The sequence below is a fragment of the Leopardus geoffroyi genome, chromosome E1, assembly GCF_018350155.1.
Source record: "Leopardus geoffroyi isolate Oge1 chromosome E1, O.geoffroyi_Oge1_pat1.0, whole genome shotgun sequence".
NCBI lineage: Eukaryota > Metazoa > Chordata > Mammalia > Carnivora > Felidae > Leopardus > Leopardus geoffroyi.
This window is the reverse complement of record NC_059330.1, coordinates 11,645,429-11,658,306: the sequence shown is the minus strand read 5'-3', so window position 1 is coordinate 11,658,306 and position 12,878 is coordinate 11,645,429. Positions and strand designations below refer to the sequence as shown.

Below are 12,878 nucleotides of genomic sequence, written 5' to 3'. Positions count from 1 at the left end.
AATACCGAGAATACAAGAGGGGCCTCCCCTACTGACCTCACAAACATTAGAGGGGTAATAAAGGAGCTTATGCCCATAAGTCAACAACTCAGATGAAATGGTCCAATCTTAGAAAGACATAAGCCAACAAAGTTCATTCAGGATATAGCCCTACATCTACTAAAGAAAATAAATTCACATTTAAAAACCTTCCAAAAAAGAAAGCTCCAGGCCCTGATGGTTTCATTGGAAGAATTCTACTAACATTTAAGGAAGGGATAACACCAAAACCACACAATTTCCCCCAGAAATCAGAAATCAGTATAGGAGGGATGATTTCACAACTCACACTAAGAGGCCAGCATTACCTTAATACTAAAACCACACATGGGGCGCCTGGGTGGCGCAGTCAGTTAAGCGTCCGACTTCAGCCAGGTCACGATCTCGCGGTCCGTGAGTTCGAGCCCCGCGTCGGGCTCTGTGCTGACAGCTCAGAGCCTGGAGCCCGTTTCGGATTCTGTGTCTCCCTCTCTCTCTGCCCCTCCCCCGTTCATGCTCTGTCTCTCTCTGTCCCAAAAAAATAAATAAACGTTGAAAAAAAAAAAATTTAAAACCACACAAAGACACAACAAGAAAACAACAAACCATACTCCTCATGAATATAGCCACCAAAATCCTCAACAATAAAACAAAGCAAAGCAAATCTAGCAACATATACAAAGGATTAACACATCAAGATCCTGAGTCACCCCCGGAATGCAGGGCTGGTTCAACAATCAAAGCATCAGTGTGATTCCCCACATTAGCAGACAAATAAGGAAGAGCCGCATGATCATTTCAACAGAAGCAGAAGAAACTGAGGTTCTGTGAGTTTAAATGACTTCTCCAAGGTTACAATGAGGGGCAGAAAAAAGCCCCAACCCTCCTGTCTTGACTGATCCAAAATACCGAAGAGAAAAATTATGTCCTTGAGAACTTCACAAAATAAGTCATCCAATAAAACGGACTGATATTTATTTAAATAAAGTAATAGCATCAGAAGATTTAAAAAAAAAATTCATTTGAGAGGGAGAATCTTTTTTTTTTAATTTTTTAAATATTTATTTTTGAGAGTGCATACATGAGTGAGGAAGGGGCAGAGAGAAAGAGGGGGAGAGACAGAATCCCAAGCGAGCTCCACGCTAACAGCAGCAAGCACGATGTGGGGCTCAAACTCACGAACTGAGAGGCCATGACTTGAGCCAAGACCAAGAGTCAGATGCTTAACGGACTGAGTCACCCAGGTGCCGAGAGAGAGAAAGAGAGAGCGAGAGAGAGAGAGAGAGAGAGAGAGAGAGAGAACATCTTAAGCAGGCCCCACGCTCAGTGCAGAGCCCAACGCGGGGCTTGATCCCACGACCCTGGGTCAGGTCTGAAACCAACAAGAGTCAGAGGCTCAAATGACTGAGGCACCCGGGTGCCCCAACATCAAAAGATTCTTTAAAAACAATTTCTTTGCAGGCAGACATCTTCCCCGAAAGGCAGTCAAGACATCCCACACCTGCCACAGGGATTTTGTCTCCAATGGTTTACTCAGGCTCCTGTATCACAAACGAGGACCGTACAACTGTTGCCCCCATTTTACAGATCCAGAAACTGAAGCGCGTCTCTTGACACCTATGCTAAGTGACACCATCCATCTGCTCATGAGAGCAGGTGAGTCCGTATGGAAAAGGGCATGAGAGGGGCGCCTGGGTGGCTTGGTCGGTTAAGCGTCCGACTTCAGCTCAGGTCACGATCTCACGGTCCGTGAGTTCGAGCCCCGCGTCGGGCTCTGGGCTGACGGCTCAGAGCCTGGAGCCTGCTTCGGATTCTGTGTCTCCCTCTCTCTCTACCCCTCCCCTGCTCATGCTCTGTCTCTCTCTGTCTCAAAAAATAAATAAGCGTTAAAAAATAAATAAATAAATAAATAAAAAAAAGGAAAAGGACATGAGAGGCGCCCATGTGACTGTGCCCTGCCACACTGGGTTCTCCAAGAAGCCGGGACCCCTAGACCCCACTGGAGCCATCTGCTGAGTCCTGGAGGCGCCCCTGCCTGTGAACAGCAAACTGGCAGGCTGGGGAGCAAGACTCTGGCAACCCATGGCAGGGAGGGTAGGGAGGGCCAAGAACAACCTTGATCGGTGAGGTCACAGCAGGTAAACTCATCTCAACGAGGGACTTTTTGAACTTAAAAACAAAACCAACATTCCGTACCAGCTGGAACAGGCACAAAAACTAGCTGGTTAAGAGTGTCGTACCCAAGGGCTGCCCTGTTCCGTCGAATACGGCAGCCACCTGCCACAGGTGGCTATTGAGAACCTGCAGTGTGCCACATGATGAAATAGTATTTTTCAGGTATTAGGTTAAATAAAATATTCTGTCAAAAGTAACATCACTGATTTCTTTTTTTTTATTTTTATTTTTTTATTTTTTTTAACATTTATTTATTTTTGGGACAGAGGGAGACAGAGCATGAACGGGGGAGAGGCAGAGAGAGAGGGAGACACAGAATCGGAAGCAGGCTCCAGGCTCTGAGCCATCAGCCCAGAGCCCGATGCGGGGCTTGAACTCACAGACCGCGAGATCGTGACCTGAGCTGAAGTCGGACGCTTAGCCGACTGAGCCACCCAGGCGCCCCTTTTTTTATTTTTTAAGTTTATTTATTTTATTTTGAGAGACAGAAAGGGCACCAGTGGGCTAGGGGCAGAGAGACAGGGAGAGAGAATCCCAAGCAGGCTCTGCAATGTCAGCACAGAGTCCACCAGGGGGCTCGAACTCATGAACCATGAGATCATGACCTGAGCCGAAAACCAAGAGTCAGGCACTTAACTGACTGAGCCATCCATCCAGGTGCCCCTCTTTTTACTTTTTAAAATGTGGCTACAAGTTTGTTTGTTTTTTTTAACGTTTATTTTATTTTTGAGAGAGAGAGACAGAGAGCTGAGCAGGGGAAGGGCAGAGAGGGAGTCACAGAATCTGAAGCAGGCTCCAGGCTCCAAGCTGTCAGCATGGAGACTGATGGGAGGGCTCGAACCCATGAACTTCGAAATCATGACGAGCTGAAGTCGGACGCTTAACCAACTGAGCCACCCAAGTGCCCCTTAGACAAGCTTAAATGATAAACGGGACACATTTTATTTCTATCGGATGGTGCTGGGCTAGCACAGATGTCCATGGAGTGAAGAGAAACCTTGGTGCTCACTTGGGCCAGGGACTGATTAAAACCAGAGATTTTGGGGGGCGCCTGAGCGTCTCAGTCGGTTGAGCATCCAACTCTTGATTTCGGCTCAGATAATGATCCCAGGGTCATGGGGTTGAGCCTCGCATCGGGCTCCCTGCTGAGTGTGGAGCTTGCTTGGGATTCCCTCTCTCCCTCTCTCTCTGCCTCTCCCCACCTCAAAATAAATAAAAAATAAACATTAAAAAAAAACAGAGAGATTCTGATTGAAGGAGGAGAACTACCACAAGACAAATACATAATAATGTTGTGTTGTTGTCGTTTTTAAGAAAAAAAATCCTTCGGTAACAGGAAGCTTATCTGTATCAACAGCAGTGGAAAAAACTGAATTTTAGTCAGCTAGGGTCACCCTGACCTGTCCCTGGAAACACTCCCCGTTCTCTCCGACCGCACAGCCCCACCAAGCTCTGGAAGGGAGAGGGCAGAAAAGCCCTTCCCACACACACCCAGTTAATCATCCCTTCCCCGTGGCTGATTCTCACCCCTGCAGCCAGGTCTAGAACACAGGCCTTGCTCAGATTAGCCGGCAGCACCCTAGCATTCCACTGGGCCTGTGCTGGGCCCGCTGCCCCCTCCCATGGTGGCCTCCGGCTCAAAGACGTCCCACCTCAGGTCAATGGCGACCCACCCTTCCACCCGGAGTCATTCACCCAGGAAGCATCCGCCCCCTAAGCCAGGTCCCTCTGGCATTCCAAACTCCTAACACTTGCTAAGGCAGAACACAAGAATGGCAGTCCCACCACGGACCATGTGGCCCAGAGATCCCTGGATGGCCATTTACAGTTTATGAGTGTAAGGGGGCACCTGGGTGGCTCACTTGGTTGAGCGTCCGACTGTGGCTCAGGTCATGATCTCGCAGTTCACGAGTTTGAGTTCCACGTCCGGCTCTGTCCTGACAGCTCAGAGCCTGGAGCTTGCTTCCGATTCTGTGTCTCCCTCTCTCTCTCTGCCCTCCCCCACTCACGCTCTGTCTCTCTCTCTCTCTCTCTCAAAAATAAATAAACATTAAAAAAAAAAAAGAGCATAAGGATTCCATGGGATAACATCATCCTCACGAGGCCACCTATCCACTTGAAGTCATCCTGCACTCTCTCAGGGTCAGATGCTAGCCTGCTCTTTGTTGGATGAACAAATACTCCCCCCCTTCAAGGCCTTTGCCCTGCTGTCCCTCCACCCACGGCATCTGGCCCCGCTGGCTTATCACTCCAGTCTCAGATTGCAGGTCAACTCCTCACAGATGTAGGGATTTCAATCCCGCCTCTCCGCCAGCTACTCTCTAAAACATTGACCAGTTTTACCCCCATCAGAGAAGGTTCTATGCTTCTGGGCTTATTGTCTCTCAAAGTTCTCAAAGACTGGCTGTATCAGTGAATGAATAAAGGGGAGAAGATGCTCTAGATTAAAGAAAGGCCGCTTGGGGCAGAGGCACATCTCCCGGGCTCCTTAGAGAGTGGCTGACAAGTGAAACAGGGGGAAAGGTGGAAAGGAAGCTGCTCTGACAGGAGGGGAACACCCTGGAGAGGAACAGCCATTAGAAGGGGGAGCCTGGGGAGAGACAGCAAGAAAACACAAACTCTCTGGCCTATGAGTTTGCAAAGGGGCTGACTCGGGCAGCTGGGTCTCCAGCCAGCAGGGCCCATCCCACCCCATCCTAGCACAACACTGAAAGGTTGTAAACTCTTTCCACCCATCCAGCCGGGAAGGAGGCGACGCTCTGCAGCCGGCTCGGCGCCAGGGGGTGGAGATGCCAGGGTGCAAAACCTTTCTCTTGACACCGCTGCAGAGCTGGCCTCCAGCCCAGGGAAGGGGGGACGCAACTGCGGCAGGGGCCTCCCATGTCCCACACAGCCACATGCTGCCACCACGCACACTCCCAAATACACCTGCGTGGCCTCCCTCACACGCTTCCACGCCCAGTCCCAGTCCCACACACTCACACTCAGGGCACACACTCTTGGGGCAACTGACCACACAATCCCAGAGGCGCGCGCACACACACACACACACACACACACACACACGCCCCGCCCCCACACACAAAATCTCAGGAACTCGTTCTGTGACATCCACGATCCCTCTCGCACGCGCGCACACGCCAGCGCCCCGCCCCCCAGCGCGCAGTCCCGCCCCCACCGCGCCCCGCCCCCGCTGCCTGGTAACGGGTGGCCCCGCCCACTGGGCGTTGGCGGCGGCTGCAGAGCCCGGAAGACCCACCTGGCAGCGGGATCCCTCTCCCCGCCTCCCCAGCCGCGCGGCCCGGTCAGTACCTGCCTAAAGTCAACATTGCCGAAGCCTCCGCAGCAGTCCGGCCCCGCCACCGAGCTGCTCATAGGCTCCGCTCCCGGGCCGCCAGATGCTCTCAGCCGGGCCGCCTCTAGAGAGCCTACGCCGGGGCCTCGCGGCCGCCGCCAACTCGCCCCCCGCCCGAAGCCGCCCTGTCGTGCCAGGAAGCTCTGCCGCCCGGGGCGCTTTGCCTGTGACCCCAACTCCTCCCGGCCTTCTGGGAAATGTAGTCCCCTGTCCTCGCGAAGCGCCACTTTCCTGGAGCTCGCGACGGCATCTCGCGGAGCCCAGAGCTATATGTCCCAGGGTCGTGCGCCGCAGTGACTGCCAGTTCCGAGGCGGCTCTCGCCTAGACCCTTCGGTCCCCGCTCCCGCACCCGGCCCGCAACTGACCTGGCCTCCCTGTCCTTGGCTGGCGGTGGGGCTCGGAGGCGGCGGCTGCGGGTCCTAGGTATAAGTAGCTTCCTGCGCAGCCCCCTGCGGACTTGGACTTTGGCCCAGGCTCGGGGTCCCCTGCCCCCTTCTGAAATTTGCTTTCGCCCAGAGGCGGTACAGGACGAGCACACTCTGTAGCCTCCAGCAGAGGCTACTCCTCGGGACCCTGGGCCCCCGCCCCTGCGGCCTCCCTATTCTTTGGCTCGGTCAGAGACAGCTCCTCCACTTCTTTGTTCATTCATTCTCTGGTACACTCACCGGGTGCTTGCTGAACTTGTCTGTGTACTGCGGGTACAGTAGGGAACAACACAGGTCCCTGCCCTCACTGTTTCCTAATGGAAGAGACAAAACATGAATAACGGATTATAACTTGGGTAAGTTCTATGATGGAAGGAAACTGGGGGCTGGGTCAGATGATGACAAGGCAAAGTGCCCGAGAATCCCCTGAGGGAGGCCTGAACACAGGAGAAGGTGCAAGGCATGTGAAGTGTGAGGGCAGGACAAATTGGGAAGAGAGGCAGTATGTGCAAAAGCCAGGAGACAGGACAGGACTAGGGATATTTCAGGAATCCAGACACGGCTGAGGATCTGTGGAGTGGTGGTGGAGGAGGTGCCCACTAGAATGGGAAGGAAGTTTAGAAGAGTAGGTGGGGTTTTAGATGGTCAGGTCCCAGAGAGCCCCTTCTGTAGCCGGGCGTTACGTATATAGGGAAATAGACTCAGATTCCCAGAGATTTGTGCAGTCACCCAGCAAGCTGCCAGCCCACGCAGGACGTTTGCAAGGCCAGCTGCTTCCTGATTGTGGGTGGCTTGCTTCTCTCCCCCTTAGCCCTGGTGTGCTTGCCCCTGTGCTGACTGCTTTACACCTAGTCCCAACCTTCACCACATCCTTAGGATGGAGGAGGTCCACCAACAAGACAGGAAGGGCAGGAAGGACGCTGGCTTTGGAGCATGCACCAGCTGTATGACTACGGGCAAATTTCAGTTTCCTCAAAAGTAAAAGGGAAATACGTGTCAGTGAAACTCAGCACACATGATCTGACCCACGGGAAGCACTTAATTACCGCTGGCCACAACAGAGCTGAGTACCCAACAGGTGGTCAAAAGCTGGTTTGCCTCCTGATCAGTTAGTTACAAGAGTCGGGGGGGGGGGGGGGGGCTCTCTTCCTCGGGGTGTCCAGGCAGGGCCTCCTGGACCCAGAGTCCGTTCTGGGGAGCCTGCCAAGGTGGAGTGCTCCTGAGGGCCTTTCCCCTACCCCCACCACGTGTCTACTTTGCCGAAGCTCCAGTTTTCTCCTGACCTACCTGGCTGCTCTGGTTGTTTTATGAAGCCAGAGAAATTAGTTTGTGTGTGTTTGGTTTATCTGGGAACAAAGAAAGGTAAATGTCAGAGGTCACACCAGAGCTGATGCAACTAGAGAAATCCACTCCTCCACCCCTAATCCACCCCCTGCCACCTTCTGTGAAAAGGAAACACCCAGGCATAGAGAAGCCAGACTGCAGACTCAAATGTGATTGGGGCTGTTCAGATCAAAAGCCTCCTGCGGAAGATAGTTTGGGGCAGAAGTCTTTGCTCGACCATCGGAAAACTCCCAGGTCTGAAAGCTTGCAGAAATCATCCAGGCCAACCTCTCTCACTGGAATATTCCTTTCTCAGCATCCCTGGCAAATAGAAAAGCCACTTCTGTTTACATGCCCCAAGTGATGGGAGACTCGTCACTTCCAAAAGTAGCCTGCTCCACTGTTGAACAGGGTGTGTATTAATGATACACACCCAAAGTCACCCTTCCTGAAGTGGTAACAAACAGAGCTCCTTTCCACCCTCAGGTCTATCTCTCTTTGCCCCTTGGTTACTCTTCAGATATGGGAAGCCATTTATCACACAACATCTCCTAGTCGGCTCCAGGGCAAACATCTGCTGATGACCTTGCTGGCCAGTGGCTGGACACTTGCTACAAAAGGAGATCAAAACTAAAAGCCATTTCTTCATTTCTTCATTGCCTTCCCCTCCTCTCCCTACCCTCCCCTGGCCTTGGATCTGGCTGCGTGGCTCCCAGCAATCACTAAAACGGGCTTCTATTACTAAAATCAGCGTTTGCGTATCGGGTGACTTTGGGTAAAACTGAAGCCTTTCCCTATTCTGAATCACAAAATAGGCATAATATCTCTTGAGCAAGACTGACACGGGGATTAGCGTCGGTAATAAGCACAAAAGCGCCCAACACGCCGTGAGTTCTCAACAAATGTTTGTCTGCCTCTTCTGTATATAACGGAGGCTCAGCTCTTAGATCACATTCATTACCCTCATGGACATGCTGGGGTCTAGGGCCAGCCCAGCTCAGAGGCCCCCTGAGTTCTCAGGAAGAGAGGGGGTGAGAAGCCAGCAGAGCAGACAGCCTGGGGAGGGGGGTGGGGGCAGCGATGGGGGGGCGGGAGTAGGCATCATGCATTGGAGACCTCATGCATGCTGTCTAAAACCAGGATGATAGGGGCGCCTGGGTGGTTCAGTTAAGCATCCCACTCTTGATTTCGGCTCAGGTCATGATCACATGGTCATGAGATCTAGCCTCTGTGTCAGGCTTATCGATGAGCATGAAGTCTGCTTGGGATTCTCGCTCTTTGTCCCTCTGACTATCACCCCACGCCCCCCTACCCCGCCACGCGCACACACTCTCTCTCAAAATACATAAATAAAAATAAAAACAGGAGGGTAATGAGGAGTCATAGCTACAATGCCCAATACCTCCCTCCTGTATTCAGGCCCCCCTGTCCCCACTGTGCCCGAGGAGTGTCCAGGAACCAGAGAGGAGCAGGTTCAGCGGGAGCCGGGGTGGGAGCTGGGGCAGGGCAGTGCTAGTGGTAATGAGTAAACCCTCCCTTCCTCCCCAGGCTCAGGAAGGAGCCTCTCTCCCAGTGACCTCCTATGGCTGAGAAGAGGGCTCACCTGAATCCATCCATTGAAGGCCAGCAAGGAGTGGGTACTAGCAGGGCATCCCTGACCCCTCAGCGTCCCCAGAGCAGACAACTCCTGCCTTCCTGCTGGCCTCTCTGTGGTTCCTGGAACACCCCAGGCACACCCTCGCCTCAGGGCCTTTGCACGCGCTGCCTTGCGCCTTTTGCCTGGAATGCTGCTCCCTCAATGTCCTCAGAGCTCTCTCCCTCACCTCCTTCAGGTCGAGTATCACCTTTCTGCTCTATGAACATGTCAACCTCCCCCTCCAATCTCCATCCTCTTCCCAACTTTATTTCCCTCCACAGCCCCTATAGTCATCTAACAAATTGATTTAGTTTACTTATTTATTCTGTGTAGTATCTGTCCCTCTCGCTAGAATGTGAGCTTCACGAGGATGGAGATTCTTATCCCTTTTATACACAACTCTCTCCGTGGCATCTGGATCATGCCTGGCATAAAGCAGGCACTCAATAAGGAATGAATGAATGAATGAATGAATGAATGGTTCTACCACTCCCACATTTGGGGTGTTCTTGGGCAAACCACTTTTCTGGGCCCCAGCGACCCTGTCCATGGAAAGCGGAGAGGGATGGGATCTGTGAGTAGGAAATCAAAGCAGCAAGTGAGACTCGAAGTCCCCCTCCCCCCCAACTTTCTGGCTGTGGGCCTGGGGCAAGTGACTTACCCTCTCTGATGCTCAGCAGAAGAGAAAACTCTACCAATTAAAACAAGCAGCCAAGCTCTTCAAGCTCTTACAAAGCTGCAGACTCAGCTTAAGCCTCGGAACTGCCCCTGTGAGGCGGGGAGTGTTATTCTGGCTTTCCAAATGAGGGAACCAACTTCTGGGGAAGGGACTGGCCCACAGGCAGAGAGCTGAGTAAGTGATGCGCTTCAAGCCAGCCAGCCCAAAGCCAGCCCTGGCCTTTTACCAGTGTGCAACCCTGCCTCCCTAGGACGGAGGAAATGACATAAAAAGCCCAGCACAGGACCCAGCGCAGGATCAGCACTTATCCAAATACTCAATGCTCAAAACACATCGTGCTTCCGCTCCTTTCTCTGCTTCTTTCCATCACATCCACCCTTCAAGGTCCAGTTAAAGCTTCATCTTTTCTAAGAAGCCTGACTACTCCTCTAAGGACTGAGGTAAGTCATTAGTCCTCACCATGGCCTCCAGAGGTCCCATATGGCCCTGCCATTTCAGTTCTTGTGTCTGTATTCCAGCCACACTGACCTCTTCTCAGTTGCTTGCAGCCCCAGGCCTTTGCACCTCCTGTTCCCTGTCAGGCACACTCTTCCCTTCTCTTCTTGGAGAGCAAGGGCATTTCCTGCTTTGGCCACCACTGCATCTCTAGCACCTGGCGCATACCCAGCACCTGTCAGGCACTCGTCAAATGTACCAAATGAATCAGTGGGTGAAGGAAGGCCAAAACTGAATTTGAGTCCGGTGAAGCCGTCCCTCAAAAGTGGAAACAAAGAGGGGGGCGCCTGGGTGGCTCGGTCAGTTAAGCGTCCAACTCGGTTTGGGCTCAGGTCACCGTCTCACGGTTCTCGAGATCAAGCCCCGCGTCAGGCTCTGGGCTGACAGCTCGGAGCCCGGAGCCCGCTTCGGATTTTCGGATTCTGTGTCTCCCTCTCTCTCTGCCCCTCCCCCACTCATGCTCGCTTGCCCTCTCTCTCTCTCTCTCTCTCTCTCTCTCAAAAATAAAAAACATTAAAAATAAATAAATAAAATAAATTAGATGGTGAAACTAATAAAATCTTGTGGGGTTAAAATGTTTGTCTCAGTAACTGAGGGAAAAAGCAGGAAAAACCCTGTGGGGCTACATATTTGAACGTGAGGAGCCAACTCTATACCGTGATCTCCTCAGAAATGGCCCTCAGGGTACCTGGCAGGCTCAATCAGTAGAATACCTGACTCCACCCCAGGGTCGTGAGTTCAAGCCCCATGTTGGGCGTGGAGCCTACTTAAAAAAAAAAAAAAAAAAAAAAAAAAAGTCCTTCCAGCAAGTGCAAAACATACATTCTTTTCAAGGTCATATACAACATTTGCCAAAATCAACCATATGCTGGGGCATAAAGCAAATCTCAACAGATTTCAAGGGATTCCAATCACATAGTTTATTTTCCTAAACACTGGGCTTAAGCTAGCAAGCAAATCCCAATGTTTGGAACATCTCCCAACGTCTGGAAATTAGATAATACGTTGGTTTTTTAAACCCCAAAGATGAGGGACACCTGGCTGGCGACTCTTGATCCCCAGGTTGTGAATTCGAGCTCCACATTGGGTGTAGAGATTACTTAAACATAAAATCCTACAAGGGGCAACTGGGTGGTTCAGTCGGTTGAGCGTCCGACTTCAGCTCAGGTCATGATCTCACACAGTTCATGGGTTTGAGCCCCTGCGTCGGGCTGTCAGCATGGAGCCTGCTTCGGATCCTCTGTCCCCCTCTGTCTCTGCTGCTCCCCTGCTCGCTCTCTCTCTCTCTCTCTCTTTCTCAAAATTAAACATTTGAAAAATAAAATCCTAAAAAATAATAAACCTCAGAAATGAGATCCATTTGCTTCCACGCGAGCCAGGTGTCCATCCAGGTGGCTGAGGGTGTGAGAACTATACCTTTGGGTCAGGTGACCCACCCCAATCAAGCAACGGTGGCCGGGGAATGCGAGTGACTGGACTCGAAGACAAGATGGCATTTCCCATTTATTGGCTTGGTTCCAGAAACACTCTGGTCGGGGTGGAGGCGGAGCTCTGAGTGCTACTGAGTGCTGGGGAGGCAAACGGGGGCTGCCACGGGTACAGGAACAGGCAGTCGTGGCCCCAAATGCTAGAAGGTGACTTGGAAATCTCAGCAGGGGTGCACCCAGAAAGCAGGCGGGGAAGCAATGAGAATTAAGGGTTGCCAGGCCTCAGCAAAGACATTGCCTCTTGGGGCACATGGGTCGTCTTAATGTGTGAAGTCTGGTTTAGGATTATTTCCTTAGGATTCACCCCCAGAGGCAAAGGGTCCAGACAGCCAAACTCCTTTCCCAAGGAGTGCAGCGACCTGGATGAACCTAGAAGGCATTCTGCTAAGAGAAATGAGTCAGACAGAGAAAGACAAAGGCCATAGGATTCCACTTATATGCAGAATCCAAAGAACAAAACAAATGAACCAACAAACAAGAAGCAGAAACATCCATAAATACAGAGAACAAATCAATGGTTGCCAGAGGGGAGAGGGAGCTGTTGGGGGGGGATGAGCCAAAGGGGGTGAGGAGGGAGAGGGAGATACAGGCTTCCAGCTCCGGAATGAAGAAGTCACCAGGATAAAAGGCACAGCCTAGGGAATACAGTCAGTGGTGTTGAAAAAAATAGCGATGGATGGTGACCCACGGTCGCTACACTTGGCGGTGAGCACAGCACGTGGACAGACTTGTCCTATCACGATGTCAGACACCTGAGACTAACACAACATCGTGCATCACCTATACCTCAATAAAAAATAAATAAGGCTTTGTGCCTCTGCAGAAGGGTGAAGTTTCCATTTCCCTGACCTGCCCGCAGCGAATATTATCATTCCAAACATATTTACATTGATTTAATAGTTGAATAATTATACCTTACTTAATTTGGTTTTTTTCTCCCATTATTTACAATTTTGGGCATTTTCCCCAAGTGCTTTTCTTTCTGATTAGACTACGGTTTTATTTGCACTGTTTACCAATGCACTTCCTGTGCCTTCTTTCAAAAAGACTCATGAGCCTTACTCTTTAACAATCTCTTGAACTTCTTAATGACACGAACCAGACTGCCGCACATTTTAAGTGATTAAAAACTTTTTTTACCTGGAAAACTTCCCAACCCACCAAAAACTTGCAAGAATTATACAATAAACCCATATACCTTTCACCTAGGTTTGCCTATTATCGTTTCCCAGCATTTGCCTTGTCTGTTTATATGTAATTATTTTTTTAATGTTTATTTATTTT

At 51.2% G+C, this 12,878-nt stretch overlaps 1 protein-coding gene across 1 annotated transcript in view; it reads right to left on the bottom strand.

Annotated features, from left to right (window-relative positions):
• Window positions 1-5,687, bottom strand: part of PEMT (phosphatidylethanolamine N-methyltransferase) — an 85,858-nt gene extending 80,171 nt beyond the window's left edge. Inside the window, exon 1 of the mRNA XM_045487620.1 lies at window positions 5,506-5,687. Coding sequence (XP_045343576.1) covers window positions 5,506-5,568 — 63 coding nt within the window. The 5' untranslated portion in view covers window positions 5,569-5,687. The remainder of the gene's footprint in view (window positions 1-5,505) is intronic.
• Between the last annotated feature and the right edge of the window lie 7,191 nt (window positions 5,688-12,878).